The sequence below is a fragment of the Pteropus medius genome, unplaced genomic scaffold, assembly GCF_902729225.1.
Source record: "Pteropus medius unplaced genomic scaffold, Ma_sr-lr_union100, whole genome shotgun sequence".
NCBI classification, from domain to species: domain Eukaryota; kingdom Metazoa; phylum Chordata; class Mammalia; order Chiroptera; family Pteropodidae; genus Pteropus; species Pteropus medius.
This window is the reverse complement of record NW_024356336.1, coordinates 7,298,555-7,322,259: the sequence shown is the minus strand read 5'-3', so window position 1 is coordinate 7,322,259 and position 23,705 is coordinate 7,298,555. Positions and strand designations below refer to the sequence as shown.

At 37.2% G+C, this 23,705-nt stretch overlaps 2 protein-coding genes and 1 pseudogene across 3 annotated transcripts in view; 2 read left to right on the top strand and 1 right to left on the bottom strand.

The window, feature by feature from the left end:
• LOC120601870 (solute carrier family 5 member 4) overlaps positions 1-13,283 on the top strand; it is a 30,917-nt gene extending 17,634 nt beyond the window's left edge. The window contains exons 9-15 of one of the 2 annotated variants that reach the window (XM_039861767.1): positions 788-923; positions 2,532-2,639; positions 3,914-4,064; positions 6,126-6,294; positions 7,918-8,133; positions 10,744-10,846; positions 13,069-13,283. In XM_039861767.1, the coding sequence (XP_039717701.1) occupies positions 788-923; positions 2,532-2,639; positions 3,914-4,064; positions 6,126-6,294; positions 7,918-8,133; positions 10,744-10,846; positions 13,069-13,283 (1,098 nt within the window). Of the gene's footprint in view, positions 1-787; positions 924-2,531; positions 2,640-3,913; positions 4,065-6,125; positions 6,295-7,917; positions 8,134-10,743; positions 10,856-13,068 lie in introns of both variants that reach the window. The other variant, XM_039861768.1, reaches the window with a different exon arrangement.
• Positions 9,915-10,032, top strand: LOC120602025 (uncharacterized; annotated as a pseudogene).
• Positions 13,284-19,384: 6,101 nt separating the features above from the next.
• The window catches only part of SLC5A1 (solute carrier family 5 member 1), a 56,955-nt gene continuing 52,634 nt past the window's right edge, over positions 19,385-23,705 (bottom strand). Inside the window, exon 15 of the mRNA XM_039861834.1 lies at positions 19,385-21,541. Within this exon, the coding sequence (XP_039717768.1) occupies positions 21,324-21,541 (218 nt within the window). The 3' untranslated portion in view covers positions 19,385-21,323. The remainder of the gene's footprint in view (positions 21,542-23,705) is intronic.

Here is a 23,705-nt window from a genome sequence, read left to right as displayed (position 1 = left end):
CTATCCCTAATAGATTTGTTTCTCCAAAGAGAATTAAGCAGAAAAAAAAATCCCTATTTTCTGACATTCCTTCAGAAGAAAATGTCAAGAAGTTATGACATTATGGGTAGAAATCCTGTTTTACTAGAAAATTCTTAGTCAAGAGATTACACAACTTAAGTATAAATTATGAAATTATATGAATTGATTTTCCCAGGACCATCATATTTTATTCATAATTCAATGAGGTCCTCAGAATATTCTGAAGAAATCTAGAAATGAAGGTCTCAGGGTTCTATTCTGATGGCTGCCTGACATTATGGCAATGGGCTTGATTTCTCAAGGGGACACTTTCTCCCCAACAGTAGAGAGATACTGATGAATATGTGCCTTATTTAGTGCCTACAATACTAAAGGTACAACTTGCAGCAAAGATCAGTAGTGAAGCTTTGTCTCTGGAAGAGCACATCACTTTAGTTGCAATGCAGCCCAGGAGCTGTTAACATATTTTAATTTTTGTAATGTGTATTGAATTTTATGTACCAAGAGTCTTACAACATTATACCAAATATTAAGAATGTCCTGCAAGAGATAACCCTATATAGAGATGAGAAACCTGAAACTCACAGGTGTCAAATACTCATATAAGAGGAGCAGGGATTCAAGTCCTGATTTTACTCCAAAATTCATATTCTCCTCTAGTCATGACTCTATTTCATATTATAGCATTAATCTCTGAAAAGAGGCACTCTCCTTCTTTTAACTCATTCTCTGGTTGCTTCATGACTGTGTTGTGTTTTCCCAACAGATTATTGTGCAGCGCTGCCTATCAGGCAAGAACATGTCTCACGTGAAGGCTGCCTGCATCATGTGTGGGTATCTAAAGCTACTGCCCATGTTCCTCATGGTGATGCCAGGAATGATCAGCCGCATCCTGTACACAGGCAAATCCTGAATCCTAAGTCCTCTTTACATATGCTTGAATTCTGAGTAGTGGTTTTAAGATGTATTTAAACCTTCATAACTAGAAATCTCATTATGTATGGAAGTAAAAACAGAATTCCAGGTGGAGATAACCTTGTACAGAGGACCAGATGCAAAAAAAAAAAAGAAAGAGAGAAAGAAATGGCATATTTGACATTCTGTTCCCTTATATTCTTTGCACTGCATGCCTGTCTCTTTGTATGCATTTGAGTCTATTTTGTCATTTTCATGAATGGCTTGGACTTAAGCAAGTCTAGAGGATAATGCAGGAAGATGAGGAAGAACTGGGAAAATATGAATTAGATAAGCTGTGTGGTTGAGTCCAAAACGTCTTCAAGAAATGTCTTGGAGATGCACTATCACTTCTTGGTCCCTCTAAGATGGTTGGAGAACTGTACCCACTTTCACTGTTTTGGAATTTGGTTGTTGGGGTACTTTAATTTCTAAGTCAACTGAGAGTAACTGCTAACATTGAAAATATTCCTTAAATTCAACTTTCTTTCTTTATTATGAAGAGTGAAGGAAATATGTCAGAATAATTTTTGGCTAATTGAGGCATCTGGTTTTTTATTGGGGCAACCCATCATATAACAATGAATCCACTTCATCTTTTCTCAACTGGGCATCAGTTTATTTATCTGAAATCTTGTTATGATGAACATCAAGTGACCAGCATCCCTTCTTATTGCAACATCCCTTCTTATTTCAGTGTTGTTTATAACAATAAAGGATATATAGATATCCAACAAGTAAGAAATGGCCAAAGACATTCTTGTATACACTCTCTACAGAAAACTGCACACGAGACTAAAGACTGTCTCAAAACTTGGGACAATGCTAAAGTTATTATATTATGAAAAAAGCAGACTACAAAAATATTATCTCAACAATTACCATTACTATGCACACACACTAAAAAAACATTTCTCTGTGAAAAAGGATCAGAAGGAATTAAAAAATTTAAAGCAGCTAACATCCTAAATTATCAGTATTCAGGGTGATTTTTTTTTTAATCCATTTTTCCTATCTGTTGTCACAATATTGTTTAAGCAAGAAAAAGGTATTGTGCAACTGCCACAGTGAGGTGAGACATCATCCCATATGGGTCATCACCCCAACAACCATCACAAGTGACACCTCTTCTTAGAGGTAGGTGGAAAACGCTGAGTTAAATGATAGCACACAGGGCGAACTTCCTGGGTGTTGTTGTTGTTTTATCTCTGGAGTTCTGTGCTGCTGGAAGGATTTATGCTCTTGCAGCTTTTCTGGAGGATGGAATGAACTCCCTCTGTTTGCTCTAATGCTCTAGCTGAGCCATACTTCAAAGACAAATCCTGCCCCTTAGGTAGTGCAAGGGGAGCTACAGGTGTGAGACACTTAGGAAGTCATATTCTAGGCAAAAATGGACCAGATTAATGATATGGCATTCAAATTCGAATCTCCAATTTCCAGGCAAACTTTTTTTCCTCTCTCCCATGAACTTACAACTTGTCTCTGTGTCTGACAGTTGTAGATATTACCTTTGTGGGCCCCACTCACTAAACCCACTTTTCTTAATCTATCCTCAGAGAAAGTGGCCTGTGTCGTACCTTCTGAATGTGTGAAACACTGTGGCATTAAAGTTGGCTGTACTAACTATGCCTACCCAATGCTGGTAATGGAACTGATGCCTAATGGTAAGAAATGTTCATGCTCACATGAATGAATAAGGAAAATGTGATGATAGATGATAGATAGATCGATAGATATATGACAGATTAGATGACAGATGATTGATTGATTGATTGATGATAGATTAGATAGACAGAGATAGATGAGATAGATAGATAGATAGATAGATACATAGATAGATAGATAGATAGATAGACAGACAGACAGATGTATAAGTAATGAAATATTATTCAGCCTTAAAAAAGAAGGAAATCCTGCTATTTGTAACAACAGAGATGAATCTGAAGGACAATGTGCCAAGTGAAATAAGTCAGACACAAAATAACAAATATTGCATGACATCGCTTACACATGGAACCTAAAAAAAGTGGAACTCTTGGAAACAGAGAGGGGAATGATGGTTTCCAGGGGTTGGGAGTGTGGAGGAAATGGAAAAATGTTGGTCAAAGGGTACAAACTCTCAGTTATGAGATAAATAAGTTCTGGAGACCTGATGTACAGTATGGAGACTATAGTTAATAGCAATGTATTGTATACTTGAAATTTGCTAGGAGACTAGATCTCAAGTATTCTCACCACAAAACAAGAAAATGATAACTATGTGAGGTAATGGATATGTTAATTAGCTTGATTGTGGTAATCATTTCACAATGTATACATGTCAAAACCACGTCGTATACAATTCAGGAGTAACCAGGTGATCTTGTACCTTAGACCCATCAGAGATTAGCTAACACTTCTTTGACCTTTCTCCTCCCTGACACATATAAACGTTGTCAAGAAGAAGAAGGTATGATCCAAGTGACATTACCCACCCACCCCATTCCACAGTTTATCCTATGAAATTTAGGGGCATAACTAACAAACAGAGGGAATCGAAGAATGAATTTGCCATAATATCTCAAAACCCTTTATTTGGCCCACAAAAGTCTTCTTCAACAGAACCACTTACTAGGCTTTTTCCTCTCCAGTTTCTTAAGTCCAGGAAGCCAAGAATTCTTCCTCCCAAAAAAAGATGATACAACACTGTTTCCTCTCTTCCAAATTTCAGTTTCAGCAAATGATCTCTAACTTTATATTTAGTACTAAAATTCTATACTAGATTATTCTCAAATAACCAGGAAATGTGCAGGAAATGCCACATAATAGTATGTGTTGATAAGCACATTGGTTTGTAAATGTGCCAGGTGACACTTTTATCTTTGAACCATTCTGGCTTGGCAAGGCCCTCATAGATCATCCAATTCCTAACCAGCACTTGCGCCTCTTCTGACCCCAGGACTGAGAGGCCTGATGCTGTCAGTCATGTTGGCCTCTCTCATGAGCTCCCTGACCTCCATCTTCAACAGCGCCAGCACCCTCTTCACCATGGACCTCTACACCAAGATTAGAAAGCAGGCATCAGAGAAAGAGCTCCTTATAGCTGGACGGTGAGAGAATCCTGGTTTCTGTCTAAAATTTCTCTGGAAAAAATAAACTAATCATAGAGTTCTAGAGTAGATAAAGGGACATTAAAGGACATTCAGTCCAACTTTACCTCTTTCCAAATACAAGACGTGGGGCCATACTTTTAAACGAAATAGTTGCTTTTTCCAGGCCTTCAAATGCCTCTGGTGTCTCTTATTCCTCTCCTCACACCCTCTCTCAACCGCATCTTCATGAAATTCCATCAATGTTTTTCTTGGGGTATAAAGTTCCCACCAACTCTCATCTGTTAACACATCATCTTTAGAAGTTTCTCTGAAGGAAGTATCGTATTAGGGCCATCCACACACTACTGCAGAGGAGTTTACCAACTGTGTTCATTAAGAAATGGAGTATCAGGAGAAACTGACCACCTATTTTAAAAGACCATGCTTTGTTGAAGACAGTAACAATTGCTTTGGTAGATTAAGCACTTGAGAGAGAAATTCCAAGGGCTCCATCGATCAAGATCTCGACTCTGGACAAATGCTATAGGAGAGGAAGACCAGGGAAGCATCTGTGTTTCATTGGTGGAGAAACTGTTGAGCTAGAATTCAGTAGGCCAAAGATTCAGCACTTCACTTATAGGTTTATGACCAAGGGTATGAATCCCTTCTGAGTCTCGATGATAAATTAATGAGTTTTTCTTTTCCTCTCTCTCTTATTAAATGGCTACTATCTCCCAGATTACAATATGGAAAAAGGTACATATATGTGAACAATAATTTCCTGATTTATGAGATTTACACCTTTGTGGAAAGACAATTAATAGATATATTCTATATTGGATAACAAAAAAAATGCTTGGATAAAATTAAAGCAGGATTAAAGGTTAGGGGCTATGTAAGACAGCTGCTCAGGAAGTCCTCCCTGAGGCAGGGACATTTGAGCAGAATCCTGAGGAAGTTTGGAGTGAGCCCTGTGGCTCTGTGGGGAGAAACAGTAAGGAACACTCACACGTGTGGTATGTGTGAGGACAGCAAGGGGTGAGGTTGGAACATGAGGAACAAGTTGGCATGTGAGGAAGAGTGATAGAAAACAAGGTCAGAAAGAGCCAGAGGTGAAGTCATGCATTAAGCCATAATAGGACTTTGGATTTTTATTACCTGTGAGATAGAAAATAACTGAAGATAACATAGGAGGCCCATGATTTGCTTTCCAATGATGACAGTAATAATGATAGCAGGTATTATTTATTGAAGCTTAACTGTGTTCTAGGCACTGTGCTTGAACTTCCCATGGTTTATCACATTTAGTTATTGCAAGGTTGCAGAGTTTTTATAAACCTTAATGGGATCATTGACCTCAATTTCCTGCCCAAATGCTTGTCCTCAGTTCTCCCAACCCCCACCTCTCTGTTTCAGGTGAGCACAACATGTGCAATGACCTTTTACAGACAACCCAATAAATTATTGCTGTTCATTCATTCACACAACAAGAACAGAATATTGTGAAGTTTTAAAAAGTCGTACTCTCTGGACTCCAAGAGCTTCTAATAGATTTTTACAGCATATCAGTATTTTCACCAATTCTTTCGACCTGCCAAAGTACTCAAGTAATAAAATGCACAAATTAGCATTTCTGGCCAATTCACGCAGCATTCTTGGAGAGTTCATTTTCATTCTTACCTGTGCAAACCGAGTGTTTGTCAATCTAGGAAAAAAGACCAAAATAGGAGTCTGCTTTATCATACAAATAATTACTTAGAAATAGTGTTGTGTTTTTTCTCATTGATACATTGCATAAATTGCATTAGAGAATTATTAATTGCTGACATTTGAAAATATTTTGTAAATGAATATTTAATCTCATAGTTGAGGCTATTATGACTAAACGTAGACAAGCAATGCTTTATTGGCATTTTATTAATGGATAATCATTAAGCGTGGCATGGCATGAGGTCGAGGGGCTTGATTTTCTTTGGAAAATCAATGAATGGCCACAAGCATGCATTAAAGAACTAAAGCACAATGGAAGTACTAGTAATACTTTTGTCTAATCTTTAAACCATTTTGTTTTCTTCCCAGGCTATTTATCATTCTATTAATTGTCATCAGCATTTTGTGGGTCCCATTAGTACAGGTATCTCAAAATGGACAACTGTTCCATTACATAGAAGCAATTTCTAGCTATCTTGGGCCTCCAATTGCAGCTGTCTTTCTGCTTGCCATCTTCTGTAAAAGAGTCAATGAACAAGTAAGTAAATATTGAGAAGCTTTTTTCTCAATATTTGGAGTGAGAAAAAAATATTTCTTTCACTGGTAGAAAAATGTATTCTTTCCACCCAATTTTTATGACTCAAGACCCAACTAATTCCAACTGTGGTCAGCCACAATTTCTAATTCTCACTAAAGTGTGTAAACATATAGTGCACATTGACAGTACAGACTTTATATTTCTTACGAAATATTATATACATACATGGCACAGTGCTGAGGAACACAAGTTTTGGAGTAAGACTGCCAGGATCCAGTCCTGCCTCTGCCACTTAATTTCATTGTGATCTTATGCAAACCATTTAATTCTCTGTAAAATGAAGATAATCGCAGTGCTACCTTATAGGATTGCTGTGAGGACTAAAAGAGATTTTTAAAATGTGAAGTGCTTAGAATAAAACCTACCACAGTAGTAATGGTTCAAAATATGTTAAATTTCATTATGATATATCTAAAATTGATTGATTATTATAGACCATGTATGTTTAGTCACTAATTGTTTTGGGGTGTTAGCCTTACTGTAATTTTCAGATGAGTGACAGTTGCAGGAGCTTAATATCATGTGCTTTTCTTTCCAAATGTTAATTAATATTAGTAAGTGGGATCTTGGGGTTCAGACTCAGGTGCTCGTCCATCCAAAGCTCATACTCTTAATCTCTATATAATACTGTTTCCCCTAAACATAACATCTTGATCAGGAGAACAGGGGACACGTGTTTCCACCCCAACCACTTCTCGGAGAGAATAAATGCTTTTAATTGTCAAAAGTTTGATAGATCTTTCATAACTATCTAATACCAACTCTGTAAATTGTACGTCACACTTCTGTTATTCTACAAAATCTATATTCTTTAAATCTATATATAAAATAGAAGTCAAGGTAAATTAAAGCTTGGGTCAGAGTAGACAGCACAGGTTTCCCCACTATCTGAAAGTAGAGTGTTTCTATGAAACCTTTCCTAGGCTGAAATGGCATAAAGTGAAGAAGCATTTATCGTTAATTTATACGGAAAATTTTTGGAGCGCTTCCACATTAACATACATCTTGCTAACCGATGCACAGTATAAATCATGGTAAAGCACAGATGCTCACAGACACACTTCAAAGCCACGGCAGCTTGATACTGAGAAGCTGAGTGTGGTTCCCAGGAAAGGAGCTTGGTGGGGCCATTTTTGTTGCTCTGGTGCACGTGGCCTCTGTAACGGCTCACTGGAAAACATACTGAACACTATTTTCACTTTTCACCTTTTCCAAAAAGTGAAAATCTTCTGATTTCTTTTGGTTAGAAAAAAACAAGTACTAATGTAGATCTTCCATAAAAGCAAAGTGGTACATAACGCACTTTCCAAAAGCAGTGGATACCTGTAGCGTCCTGCAGTTGGAGAATCGATAGTGCAATGACGTTTCAGGACCACGGAGAGCAACGGCCCCCTCGCAAACACACATATTAACCCCTTTTCCCTACTTTGGTGACTTTGTGCTCAAGGTTAGCTATTCGTTGGTTCTTAGTAAAGAAAGCAGATACGATGATAATTATGGCCTACTGGAACAAGCTTCTCATCTTGTCTAAATCCCCTGACTTTGTTCTTGTTTCTTTTGCAGGGAGCCTTCTGGGGTCTAATCATTGGGCTTGTGATGGGCCTCACTCGTATGATTGCAGAGTTTGTCTATGGAACGGAGAGTTGCTTGGCTGCCAGTGACTGTCCCCAAATCATCTGTGGAGTGCATTATCTGTACTTTGCCATTATTCTCTTTCTTGTTTCCATACTGGTCATCCTGGGAGTTTCCCTGTTAACAAAGCCCATTCCTGATATACATGTGAGTAATGAGTAATAGATATATGCCCATTTTAAAATAAGAGTTATTCTAAAGCTTCAACTGGTATACAAGCCCCAGGCAACAGAATCATAGCACCATAAGCACTAGGAGGAACCTAAGAGATTATTATGCAGTCATTCAACTAAACAATTTGTACCTAACATTTGCAAAGCACCAGTGAATTAAAAAACGTGGAATTAGGAAATAGATTTCCTACGCAAATAACTCCACAATGAATTTGGAAGGTAAATCTATACCTTTGTTATAGGATGCCAGAAAGTGAATAATTAGTGTTGCCTAAGAGACTGGAAAATACTTCAAAGCAGAGCTGTCACCTCGGCTGGGCCTGTTTAGGGACAAGTAGAATTTTGTATGAAGCACAAACACTGACACAGAGGTTTATAAAAAGCATATAATGCCAGGGGACAGAGAAAAAGTAGAACAATAAGATACACTTTTTGCCTTTCGAACTGGCAAAAAAGTAAATATGTCCAGTGTTGGTGAGGTTGTTGAAAAATGCCCACTCTCCAAAACTGCTGGTAATTTGTAGGAGGGCAATTAAGCAGTATTTATCAATTTGAAAATTTTCACACAACCTTACTTCTAGGAGCTTATTGTGTAGAAATACTTATAGAAATACAGGAAATATAGGTATAAAGATTTTCTCTGCAAAAAGCTTTTAATAGAAAAAATGGAGACAACTCAAACTTATGTCACTAGTGGAATAGCCCATTGAATATTACACTGTTCAAAATCCTGAGGCACTCAAGATTTGTTTGCTTTTTTAAATGTCCATGATATGGTTAAGTGGGGGAAACACTCATAGCATAATACAATATCGTATACTATCACTTTTTAAAAATTAAGTACTTATAAGTATGTGTATGTATATTTGTCTGAGAATAGAAAAGCTTAAAGCGTATATACCAGAAACTGTAAATAAGAGGTATCACTGGGAGAGGCACTAAGAAGACCAGCAAATATTAGTCATTTTTTTAATTTAAATATTGCTTATATACTAATATTGTTTGAATTTATTACTACATGTACTTTTATTTATTTTGCATTCATCATGCATAATCTTTGAAACAATACTTATTTGCATATTTATTTGAAGAGTAGTAAATAGAAGTAGATTATATATGTGGATGGGGAATCCTGAACCACACAAGTGGATTAAATTACTTTACCAAAGACACTTCACCAGAATTCATAACTAAATATTTACACTGTATTTACACTGAAAGAACACTAGAAAACATATTACAGTTTTCAAAGAAGTAAATACAAATGTTAAACTCTTTTATGCCTATAGAAATAACCATTAACCATAATTTATTATTAATTTTTAGAAAAAAATGGTCTGAAGGACCAATGAGATCATTTTTCTAAATTATGTTTGTTTCATTAACATACTGTGAGGTTTGAATTTTCAAAATGGACTGATAAAACTCAGCCATTTCAGAGAAAGTCATGAGTAGTGTTGTGGACATAATCTAACAGAACAGTAAAAAGAAATTTCAGGATGATCGTTTTTTGGCAAAACTAGAAAGTACTTGGAGTCCTAATAATATAATTTTAACAAAGAAAGTAAATTTAGTATAAGAAATGCTAAGATTAAGAATTAAGGTGAATCATATGCTTGTTATGTCAACAACAAATAAGAAAGCCAAATACAAATTCTAGTAAATCTATAAAAAGAAGTCATGGGTCAAATATGAGCCAATTAAAATGAAGCATGACTTTGAGCATATGATGAATTATAATTTTAAAAACCCATTTGCTACAGTCATGCCACCCTGAACAAGCCCAATCCCGTCTGATCTCAGAAGCTAAGCAGGGTCGGGCCTGGTAGTACTTGGATGGGAGACCACCTAGGAAGACCAAATGCTGTAGGCGTAAAAAATAAAATAAAATAAAAACCCATTTGACACTTGGAGCAATTTCCTTTTGATGATCTAGAGTTGTCCTTGATCTATGGCACGTACACAAAGAAGTTACATAATAACAAATGCTATTTATCTTCAAAATTTTTAATCAATGTATTAAGTATGGAAATCTTAATTATATTTATGGAAAACAATTAAAATTCTATAAAGCTTGACAGTTTTAAAATAATGATAAAGTTGACAGAAGTTTGAATGTGGACTGGGAAACAGATGTGTAAAGCTATAAGGTGCCATTGTAACTCAATGATAGTACATAGATACTATCAAAATATGATGGATCCAGAATTGGAACTTAAGAAAATATTTAAAGTTACAAAGATAACCACTAAACAAACTGAAAGTAATAATGATGTACCTAATAGCAGTTGAATGATAAGGACAATGATAGCAGGGTATAGTGTAAGTTAGATAAATCTTTGACTTTTACGAAATTAGAAATCCAGAAGTAGAAGTTTTAAACATGTTATTTAAGAGTTTCTAATAACTATCAGAAGAATTAAAAACAGAAATAATTTAAAATGATTAGTGTGTTTTCATGAATGAGTGTGGTAAAAAAATCTTTTTTTGTTTTTATCTGTACTTTTCTAAGCTGTACTAATACCATTGTATTATTGTGAACATTTGCTAACTATTAATGCACTTGTCAATGGCCTCTGGGTAGCTGCATCGCCTGTGCTGGGCTCTTCGGAACAGTACAAAGGAACGAATCGATTTAGATGCAGATGAGAAAAGACGTGAAGAAGCTGATGATGATGTTGATGAAGGTAGTATCTGCTTTATATTTGGTATTTATATTCGGTAGAGACTCTATGTACCTGAATTGGTGTAGTGGATTTTTTTTAATGCCATTAAATTCAGTTTCTGAAAAAGCTGTTAGATATGATAAAATAAAACTTTAAAATCTTATCTTCCCATTAAGCTAGACAATTTGTTACATATTAAATCTACTCATTCAATCTGCCTGTCCCACAGTCCATCTGTCCATCCACCCACCATCCATCCATGGATCTGTGTGCCAACTCGAGGTGAAAATCAATTCCAATCTCTCCTGCTCCTGGCCACATATTAAATGTTTAACAAATCAATATTGATTGATTGTGATTAAGCATCTAGACTCAATCTCTTCTCCAACCTTATTTCTCACTATTCTCTTCAAAACACCAACTATTCCACTCAGGCAGATTTCTTCACTTTTCCCCCACATATACCAAGCTCCCTCAAATATTTCTACCTCCTCTCCAAGAGAAAAAAATATCTATCCTTTACAACTAAGTTCTAATCTCATTTTCTTTGTGAAAATTTCTCCAGCATCCATCCCTGTGGCTCTTTGCTTACCTGATATTTTTTAAACCACTGACAAAGTTTAGCACTTCAGGACATGTTGTCTTAAACTGTACACTAATTGTTTGGTTTGGTTTGGGTTCTTCAAATTGAAGGAAGAGTCAATGCCTCCTACTCCTCTGGGGTTTGTATATTAATGCTCCCGGGAAAAATTGGCCTACGATTTTTTATTTTTGTACTTTGTCTGGTTTTGGTATTTATATCATAGTGTTCTCATAGAATAAATTGGAAAGTAGCCACTTTTTCATTTTATGGAAATATTTCAATAAGATTGGAAGGCTATCTCCACTGAAATTTTGGTATTTTGTCAATAATGCCATTAGGGCCTCTGCATACATGTGTATGACAGAGAGAGAGAGAGAGAGAAGCTTTAAACTATTGATTCAATTTAGGTAATGTCCATAGAACTATTTAGAGTTTCCATTTCTTCATTAATCAGTTTTGGAAAATTATGTATTTCTAGGAGTGTGTACATTTAGTATACATTATAAATATATTGACATAAAGTTGTTCATAATATATACTTATTGTCTTTTCTATCTCTACCTCTATAATTATGTCTTCTCTTTAATCCCTAATGTAATTTTTTGTGATTTCTCTTTTTTCTTGATAAATCTCATTAAAGACGTCTATTTTACTTTTCTCAGAGCCTCAATTTTTGGCTTTGTTAATTCTCTCCATTATTATCTTTTTTCTATGTCATTACTTTCTGTTTTCATATATATACCCTACCATTTACATTATTTGGGTTTATCTTGCTGTTATTTTTTCTAACTTAAATTGAGTATTGCTTCATTAATTTTCAGCTTCTTGTATAATGTAAATAACTAAGGCTACGTTTCCTTCAAAGTCATGTTTTTGCTGCATCTCATGGCTTTTAATTTGTAGAATTTTCTTTGCCATCTATTTCTAAGTATAGTTTTACTTTCATTATGGTTTTTTTATAGACATTTGAATTTTGAAGTATGTTTTAAATTTCCTAATGCTGCAACAAATAACCTTGTACATAAATACTAAAAGTAGTACAATAGCCTTGTATTGTTCTTGCCAGTATACCTTTGAGATAGATTCTGAGAAGTTTGAGTTTAGGGTCAAAAGATTAATACCTATGCACTTTTGCTATATACTGCCAAATTTCCCTCCATGGGAGTTGAATCATATTTTCCTCATAAACAATGTATGAGATTGCCTGTTTCCACATAGACTCACTTATATAGCATATTATGAGACTTTTGAATTTTTGCCGCTGATAGATGTGTAGTGATATCTCCATGTGGTTTGAATTTCTCTTTTTTGAGTGAGTTTAAGAATTGTCTTTTTTCTTTGAACTCTGTTCATCTCTATAGTATGTTTACATGGAGTTGTTGGTATTCTTTTCTAGAAACCCATTAACAGTAAGGATATTCAATTCTTTGTGATATAATATGCAAATGGTTTTCCCCAGTTTGTCACTTGTTTACTTTGTTGAACTTTATGCTGTGCAATAGTTTTCTATTTTTATAGAATCGAAGTTATCTATATTTTCTCAGGGATTCCTCTAACGCTTAGAAGTGGTCATAATCATTCTTTACAGTCATCTGTACTACACTGACAGGAGTTCATTCCCCATGTTTTGTGATCACTTGTTTATCTTTCTCGGTTTCAGATAATCCTGAAGAAACTCATGGATGTCTCAGGAAGGCTTATGACTTATTCTGCGGTTTGCAGAATAAGGGCCCCAAGCTGAGTAAAGAGGAGAAAGAAGCCCAGGAGAAGAAACTGACAGACACATCTGAGAAGCCCTTATGGAGGTCTATAGTGAATGTCAATGCCATCCTCCTCCTAATAGTGGCAGTCTTCATCCATGGCTATTTTGCCTGAACTCTCTCCAGGCCACCAGAATATTTATTAAGCAAAGGATATTATTAATTTTTCCTTTTTAGAGTTTGTTCTGTTGCAAAAGGGAGATGAGCAGTTAGTAATTTTATCCAATGAGATGACTATAGATCTGACTAAGCTTTTGTTTTTCCTTTGTGTCAATAAAGAGAGAGTTGATAATGCAGTGTGTAAACTAGGAGCATTTGGGTCTAAATTCTTTTTTTTATATCTCACCTGATAGATTGCCCTATGCTATAATTGTTCTCTGTTATTTTCAGAGGTTTCTACTTAGAAGGGAATGCCTCTCCCAACTCTGTCTCACCTAGTAAACTTCTTGTTATAAAACAGCGAACTTCTCTCATTTTTCTATCACTCATCTCAAGGATTTGAAAAATAGAAATATTTTCTAATACTTGAGGGGCAGGGAGGGAAGCTGTAAATGCCCATTGTAAGCATTTTTATAAATTTACTGGTAATTATTAACTTATGCCTTAAATAAAGCCATTCCCCACTAAACGTTAGTATACCAAGCCACTGACTTTTTAAATCACTTTGTTAAAATATAATTCATATACCACAAAATGCATCTATTTAAAGTGTGCAATTCCTTGTATTTTAGTGACTTTCCCAGACTACAATTGCTAAGACTATATTCCTTGTCCATGTAGTCACAGAACCCTCTGTTTATTATCTTTTGTTCCTCTGTCCCTCAAATACTGTTTTGATATTGACTTCCTTAAATATCAGCAGCTCTACAAGTCTTTGCAAATTGACTCTGTTTGGGGGCCCTCCAAATCTTAACCAGGCTTGCACTAAGCCTAGGGTTCAGATGAAAGCTTTCAGTCTTCTCGAGTCTTTTCTGAGCATGTGTCTTGCCCTGGTCATGCACATGACTTTCTAAATTGCCCAATATGTATGGTTTATTTTGAGTGTCCTAATTTCCCAAAGACACTTTTCCCAGATTTTGCCTGAGGTAGTCTATTATATAATTTGACTGTAATCTTTTGCCTTAGGCATCTGAGTTTTGTTAGTTTGACTTGTGGTGTTTCTGAGCTTCTCCAGTCTGAGTTTTGAGTTAGGTGAAACAGAGAAGAACACCTTGTGTTAGTCCTTCATGTGTCTCCCAAACATGTTAGAACAAGCATGCACAATAATCTGTGAATATGATCTGCTCTGCTCCTTCAGCAATCAGGGAAATTGTTCCACCCTGGGAACAGAGGCCATTCTATGATTGCTGCTGCTTTAAGATGGCCACCACACAAAAGAGAAGGTGATAGTCACTATCAGTAAGAGGCACCATTTTGTGGTGACTTTTTCTTGATTTAGCACTTTGTTTAGTTGCTATAAGCTTTCATCTAAGTTCTAGAGTTCTCACAAAATTGGTTCTGACAGTTTCTGCTGATTTTTCAATGTTTCTGTCAGGGAGTGAAAGCTTGGGGTGGCCCGTTCCACCATTTTATTGATGTCACTATTTTTATCATGTCCTCCTGATTTTCTTTTTTTGAAGATGTTTTCTATTTTTTGTCCATCTTTTTCCTAATGGTTTCCTCCTGTCTTTTTCTTGTTGATTCACAGGAATCCCTTGAATATTCTGGTTATCAATTGCTTGCCATTTTTTGTATCACTCCTTTCTTCGTATTCTGCTTACTCTTTTTCTGGAGCTCCAATAAAATAGATGTTGGACTTCCTGGGTCATGTCTTTTGAGTTTTATTTCACAGTTTCCACTTTCCTTCTTATTAGTACATTTTAAGATAATTCCTGGGCTCCATATTTCCATCCACTAAGTTTAGTTCTGTCCATTCTGCTATTTATCCCATCATTCAAGTATTTTATTTCAACAAGTTAAATTTCCCTTTCGATATCTTTGGGTAGACAGTACAGTTGAAGTACTTAAGAATTAGAATTCTGGAGTCAGGACCCTGGCCCTGGAGTGATCAGAATTGGGATGTGAGAATGAGAGACAGGGAGTGTGAGCCTATAAAAACATCATGTGTTAATTAACATCAAGGACATGATGTTGAAAAGTTGTTCTCTAAAATTAGAGACTGAGAAACTTGGCTATTTAAAATCATATTGGTGAAAATAAAATATCTTACTAATTTCTGGAGGCTCTGAGTCATGTGGTTCTCTGACAGAGAAGCAACCTCAATTTCCAAGGTGCATAGCTTCAGATAAGGAGTTTTTAGATATAATATTTCATATTTATCTTAACTTTGAATTTCCACAATAACAGGAAGCCTAGGTCTGCTTTCTACACTAGGCTGGATATTAACCCCTTTATATACTCTTTGCTTTACTTTAAGCCTAATGAAATATTGCCTCTTGTAAATTTTTCCTGAACTCCACCCTTCCTCAAAATCCTATAATGACCCAAACCCTTTCTCTGTTTGATGAGAAGCTGTATTTCTGCTTAACTTTCTCCCTTGCTGCAACAAGTTAAATAAACCTAGCTTTGCAAGACTACAGGTGTGTTCCTGGTGGCTCCAGTTAGTGGGCTTCAAGACGGGTCAGAAATAGGTAAAAAGTGAAGGTAGGGACTAATGATGTTGGGTTCACTAAGTAGAAAAAAATGGAGATGGTAAGATGGCTGGACCAGGCAAATGAGTACCGAGAAGAAAAGAATGGAGAAAAAGAAAGAAGAGGAAGAGAAGGTGAAGGAGTCAGAAGAAAGGTTGAGAAGCAGACAGGTGGTCTTTTAAGGAAACAGTAGTGTGGTTCCTGATTAAGACAGTAGCTGATGGTGTCCGGTAGACTTTTGAGATGGCTATGAGAAGTAGAAGGAATCTGTTGTAAGAATGTACGTGCTGAGCGTGGTATGATAAACTTGGTGCAGCCACGAGAGAATCAGGCTTGAAAGGAAGTTTATTATATTCATAGGTTCTAGAGAGGGGGTTACCACATGCCATGCAGGGCTAAAGTGGGGAGCACCAGTGTTGGTGAGAAGGCAGAAAGGAACACGGGGAAGGCCTAGGCCACAGACTTTGTTGGGGTTTCTTCACAAAAGGCAAGGCAGGGCAAGGTAAATAGCTTAGGATTGACCAGTTTGAATAATTTGGGTGAGTTTGAGACTATTGAGATTGTCTCTAGTTGCCTCATACTTGGCCCTGGGATGATTTAGGGCAGGGAAAATATTGGCTTGGTGTGTGAAAGTTAGATAAGAAGGTGATTGGGGCTATAGACTCAGGATTGGCTGATTTGTATATGAGAGATGTGCTCCTGGACAAGCCCTTTGTTATCCACAAGAAAGGGCTAGCCATTGGAGGGGCAGTTTCTCCCCAGTCCATAAGGCCCCCAAGTGCCAGAGCATCAAGAATACAGAAAGTAAGAAAAAAAATCGTTAATATAGTTGGCACTGTGATCAATGGCTATCAAATAGACAAATGCAGAATCGAATAAAACACAAAACAGGATCTGACTCCCTTACAGATATATTAGTCTACTAGGGCTGCCATAACAAAGCACTACAGACAGGGTGGTTTAAACAGAATAAATTAAATTTTTCACAGTTCTGGAGGGTAGAAGTCTAAGGTTAAGGTATCGGAAAGTTTGATTTCTTTTAAGGCCTCACTCCTCAGCTTATAGATGGCTGTCTTCTCCCTATCTTTCACACAGTCTTTCCTCTGTGTCTGTGTCCTAATCCCTTTTTATAAGGATACCTGTCATATTGGATTAGGACCTATCCTAGTAATCTCATTTTAACTTAATTACCTCTTTAATGACCCTATGTCCAAATACAGTCACATTCTGAGGTACTGGGAGTTAGATTTGGACAAATGAATTTGGGGGTTAGAGGAAGGACACAATTAAGCCCATAACACAGAGTTGATTTTGCATCTTGTGGAAACAAGGACCATCTTCTCTCACGCTGGGGGTCAAATAGAACCAGAAATCATCATTATCCACATCCTGGCAGTCTTGAAAAGACTTCATGGAAGACTAGAAGCTTTGGCATGAAAGATATATTCCTATCACTGTTTGGTCAGGGAGAGATATCCACCTACACCAAAATTAGGAGCACAGGATTGAACAAAGTAACCAACTTCCCTGAACCTTCATCGTTCATCTGAAAACAGAGATAGGAATGTTTAACTCACAGATTCAAATGTTATAAACTTATAACATTTCTTAATAAGTAGATGCTCAATAGATGGTGGTCTCCTCACTTGCATACATCCCAACTCATTCCAAGGTCTTCAGATTTGAAGGAGAAACATTGTATCATTGAAGGGAAATTATGTGCCAAGGAGGAGAGACTGTCAACCCCTAGACCATAAACTCCAAGGTCTTTTTCTTGGGTAAATCCTTGAATCTTTGAACCTCGATTTCTTCCAAATGTAATGCAGACTTCATGGAACTATTGTAAAGATTAGATGAGATCATTTCATATTGCCTAAAAGATCTGGGCCAGAGAAGATGCCCAGTAAATATTAGTGCTTTCTCCTCTCACTTCACCCTTATCTGCAAAACATTCTATTTGTAAGACTGACTTTGAGGGCGAGTATATATTTATGATACATGATGGGTACCAGATATAAAATAAAATAAAGTCAAGTTGATAAAGGGTCAGGTCTTAGACATCTTCTTGGGGCAAAGTCAGAATTAAGCAAATGGGTTCAAAGATCAGCAGGGTAGGATTTTTTTTTCTGTGCTTTGACACTGTAATGTGTCTCAGCCATACTCACACATTTTTTTGTTTCAGAAAAGACTTTTGGTCCTGAGACATCACTAAAAACCTCGAATAAGTTCTGGGAAAGCAGTTCTTCCAGTTCTGCCTGCCTTGGTGATGAAATGAAGCCTCTTTGGAAGTTAACTATAAGTAGTTGTTTTCAAAGTGTGTTCCCCAGACCAGCAGCATCAAAATGGTTAGGAAATTTGTTAGAAATGCAAATTCTCAGGCCCTACTCCAGACCTAATGATTGGGAAACTCTGAAGGCGGATTCCGACAACTATGTTTTAACAATTCCTCCAGGATTTCTGATACAGCTATAGTTTGCAAACACTACTCTAAGCTCTTTGATTCTGAAATGCATGTGTATGTGCTGCCCGCACTCAAGTGTAAAGTAGGTCCCTTTATTGGGTGGACATTTGCCACCAGTTTTCCAAACATGGGATGAATTGTATCAAATCACATGTTCTTTGAGTTGCTCTTAGAACTACAAAAGCTGGCTGAGTCAGGGACACTATGTGGGGCTTTTGGACTGAACAACACCCACCTGAATCTTTCAGAGCCAAACAACACTGCCCCATTAACCTCACTCACATCTCCTCAATCCCATCTCCACCAACCCATTAAGACAGTGGCACCTCATTCAAACGGTTCCATTTGCCTAAATCCAATTAGAAGGTTAGAGGTGTTTTGGGGGCTGGGGTTGGGAGCTAAAATTAAGAAACCTCTCTCCTCCAACTAAACATATATGTTTTTCTCTCAAGGGTTGCTTTTGTGGTACAGGACAAACTGCAGTGCATCTTTTAGGAGATGGTGACTTCAGCACTAACAAAGAGTAGGTTCCACTGAGTTCCAATGGTAGAAACTTCTCTAAGTAAACACCAATGCCTGTCTCAGCTACAAGTAATCAATGCTCCCATGTAAGTCCCCAGGCAAGTACAGGGCCTGTCTTTTCATTTTGAGAGTCATCCATGTTTAAAGAAGCTTTTTTTTTTTTTTTTTTTTTTTTTTTGCCTGATAGGGCATGATTTTTTTAGCTCTATAAACTATGCATTAATAAGTAATCACTCTGCTCCAAAGGAACCATTTTTCATTTAGGAAAAGAATCGCTCTTCCTTGCACCCTTGAAATTATTCTAGTACATTTATCACTTACTGGCCCCTGGTTACTCAAATGACTAAGTCTATTCTAACAGGACCTTTTGCATTGAGAGTAGAGCTACTTACCTCATGTTTACTAGTGATTTTGAAATCATTTACAAACTTTACTACATTTTGTTCAAGTGGCTATATTCTACTCTCAACTGTCTTGGCTTCTGCTTCCTAATCCATATCTTGTGCCAACTAAAGCTCACCACAGATATGGTCAGTATTTGTCTAGAATCTCTAGAGAACAGGAAATCTGAATATTATGTTTTTTAATGTGTTTATTTTTCAAAGTAATACATTTTATCAAAGTAATACAAAGTAATGTATGGGACTAAATGAAGCTTAGTATAACATCTGTATGGCATCTTTCATGTATGTATCTCCCATCCCCTTTCAAAGTGACCTTGTCACACTCAGAGGAGGTAAGTAGATGCTATAAGCATCAGGGTCCCCATTTTTCAAAGATAAAAATACACAATTGACACAAAATAATTCACAATATATACAATGAATCATTGACAAAGGCAGAAATAGAATCCAGGGCAATCTAGATACTTTGTGCCCCCTCCTTCCACCAGCTTTCAAGCCTCTCCTTTTCTCTTCTCCAAGCTCAAAAATACCACAAACACACAAAACTGAGTAAGCTGAGTAATGCTAGCCATGTGAAATTCTCCACATTTCTGTCTTCTTTGCCTAACTTAAGGGGAATATGAGGGCACATCAAATAGCATTGTCTGGGTTTCCTTCTTCCTACAATAACAAGCCATTCCTTCCCCTGTTGAATCATTTTTCCACCTAGGAATCCCTCTCAGCTCCATGAAACCTCAGATCCCAGTTCCTTTCTAAGCTAGCCTGAAATCATTCAATATTAAGATCATGAGATATTCTTCACTTCAATGAGATTATATTTCACTATAATTGATATTTCACAGGTAAAATTAAAAGAAATTTAACTAATTAAATTTAAGTTAAATTTTAAAAATTTGTCCCTAGGAAATAGGTTCGACAACAACAACAACAAAAAATACACTCTTCTCAGCTAAAGATGTTGAGCACTTATACCCAAAACGGAGTCCACCTACCCTAACCTTGGTCAATGGATGATCATCAATCTAGACACCTGAAAAGAAGAAGCACTGTGAGCACTTGAACTCATAGAGAGGAGGATCTCAGGCTAATTGTCTTAGTGTTTCAGGAGAGCATGGCTGCTTTGAGATGACAGGTGCCCCAAGAGACACATTTGCTCTATGAGGTGATCAGAGTCAGCTTCTAAGCCCGTATATCAACATCCACACCATGAGTAAGAGCGGTGTCTAGAAAATTCATTCCAGTTCCTGATAGTCAACAGAGTGGGTATTTTGTGCCAGCACAAGAAAAGATTGACCAAGTACCAACTTTACATAACAATAAAGCAAGTGTTTATAAATAAATGCTATATCATTCATTCAATCCACAAATATTGCTGAGCGGCTAAGACATTCCAGGAACAACAAATGCCAAAATGAGTAAAATCCCAAACATGAGGGATTCCCAATGGACATTTTTATGAAGACCAGAAAATTTCCTTGACTCCAGATTATCTATCTTCTGTCCCCACTATCATGAGGCTAGTATGTGGATCTCCCACCCCTGCCAACCTTTGAGGTAAGTATTGACATCCCCAGGCCTCTCTTTCAAAGAGCAAACACCCATGGCTTGATGGAACCCCATCAAGCTCCCATCCTCAGCATTAATGCATTCATCAGTTATCAGATTGATTTTTCTTGGCAGGAATATGATACTGTGGGAGGGGAGAGGATTTTTTCTTCTTAAAAAAAGATAAGGGGATGATCAGATAGGCAAAGTAGCAGGAACTAGGGAGATCAGAGCTCTTAAAATAATATTCAAGGATCACAAGCAATGTTGACACACTGAGTCTATCTGAAGCAAACTTGCATTAGATATCACAGGACTTCTGTTTCTTCATCTGCCTTTTCATGAGTAAGTAAACTTTTCTTCTGCAGCTCTAATATGTACAGCTGGCTGTGTCAAATTGGCCTCAAATACATAAGTTAACAGCAAATTAATGATTTTCCTCCACCTGGACTGTAATTACACATGTACATCTTTATCAACTGGGCAAAATTTACAACTGATCAGTTTTCCTTCAACAACACAGAGTGGGACTAAAGGGAGGCAGAGTAAAAAGTCTGGCCTTTAGGAGGGCAGTCTGCAGCAAAAGGCAGGACTCAGGCAAAATATGCATGGCAGAAGATAGCCACGGTCAGCAGGATGATGCCGTTGACGTTCACTACTGTCCGCCACAAAGGCTTCTCGGAAGTGTCTGTCATCTTCAGCTTCATGGCTTCCTCTTCTTCCTTTGTCATTTTGGGACCCTTCTGCTGGTCCAGCCCACAAAACAAATCATAGGCCTTCCTGAAGCATCCTTTTTTCTCCTCAGGAACTTCTGTGTCAGGGGAAAGGCATAAAAGGATTATTGGATACATAAGCAGGAGGGACTAGAAAGGGTTTTCAGTGGAACATCTGCCATTCTGCAAACATTTCCCAATTTTCTTACTCACAGAAATGGAAACGATACAAAATGTTCACGTGAACTTAATTACAAGATGATGGTAACAGATGAATTTTATATCCTTATGATCAGCTAGCCTATGTCTTATCTCTATCAGGCCCAATAAGAACACATCTTGATTTAGAACAATCAGAATCAAACATGAAATAATTATTTATGAGAGACAAATGTTAACAATGGGTTGGGGAGCTGTGACACATATAAACTGTGAAACATATAAACATATCTGTTTGCTACATCACTGGAAAACAAAGAGAATTGAATGACTCAGGAGTGCATTGGCTACACCTGGAAGACCCAAGGCTTCATAATCAATCCAGCCATGTAGTAAGAATTGGTTTAAACAGTCCCTGATACAGGGCAGCACTGATCAACATTTTCAGGGCTTAAGGTCTGATGTTGCATATCAATACTTCTGAATCAAACCATCCAACTGGCCTGCCATTCAAAGTGGATGCCCACCAAGGGAACTGGTTCTCTCCTCTGAGCCCAAGTGTGGCACTGGAGGTAGACAGACCTGGGCTAGATTGTCAGGTCTGTAATTTACTAGATATGAAATCAAGCCCACTGTGTTTTTAGCACAGGGAACACTGCTGGCCATTCTCCCATTTTAAGTCACAGCATTTTAGAACTGGAAAGAACCTCAGTGGTCAGGCACATATATGTGTCAGAACTGGTACCAAAACCCACTTTTATGTCTTGTTAATTCACTTCTCATCTTCTGTATCTGTAAAACTGGGTAAAAATGCCTTCTTCATTATAAGATTGAATGAGAGAAAACCTAGTACATAGTAGGTATCAAGTGTTAGTCTCTTTCTATTCACTCTTTTCTCTCATGCACATAAGAGAGACAAGCCTCCTTTATCCCTCTACTTCGGTCCACTTCACTAAAATAGGAGAACAGGGAAGAAATAGCAAAGATTCGGGCTCACAGACCAGCCCAAGTGAGAAATTCATGGTTGTCTGGGCCATTAAAAAGTTGGGTGACCTTGAGAAAGTCTCTATGTCTCATTTTAGTCATCTGTAAAATTGGAAGAATTACACTTGCATTATCTGCTTTAAAAGAATGATGTCATGCCAAAATGAATCACTAGACTAGAGTAAGGTATTCACGATTAAAATATATTACAATCATATTATTATCTGTCATGATGATGGTGGTGATAATAATATAGGGATGAATTCTCATACTGCTATTTCTCGAAGAATGATGAAGGTGGCACCTGTTGTCTATAAAAGACTTCTAGAGATCTTAGTTTATTGTACTTTAAGGGTAGGTGTTCAGTACGATTTCATGAGTTCATCAAAAAACAATAGAATTCAAGTGTTGCCATGAACCTCAGACATCGTTAAGCCAATTTTCTAGCCAGTGTGAGAGTCCCCTCTAGGCATCCCTGATAGATACTCACCTGCTGCTCACCCCTTTACAGACAAACTCAGGAAATTCTTATTTGCAATCATAATGGTGATAATTACAGCTAATATGGAACATCATATCATTCAATGTTTCCGACAGTGCCATGAAATATAGGCTAATGTTTAGAATATTTTTATGTGAGGAGCCTGAGCTTTAGAAAAATAAATATCACTTGCCCAGGATAGTAAGTAGAGAAGTCAGGATTCAACCTCGGTTCTTCCTGAATCCAAATCCCATACTCTGTCTCTGCACCATCCTGCCTCTTTACTTTGAGTTAAAATTGGATGAGTTTTTTTCTAACCACCAGTCTTAACTCTGCCCTCTGGTGCAAAATTAATCTCTTCTTCCACATTAAAACATTCAAAATATTTCTTCTCCATGGCCCTTTAAAATCTATGATATTCTCGCTCAATATGGGGCCATTTTTGGAGTAGGGAGCATGTTCACGCTTGCCTGCTCCAAGGAAGCAGGAAAGGGCTGTGGGTTTTTTCAGCACCATGGTCAGCTGTCTATGGTTCCAGGCTCCTCCCAGCACTTGTGGAATCGCAGGTTTCAGAACCAAAAGGTCTTCAGAGATCAAAAGCAGATTGCATAAGAGCTGGGACCAGAGGCAAAGCCTCT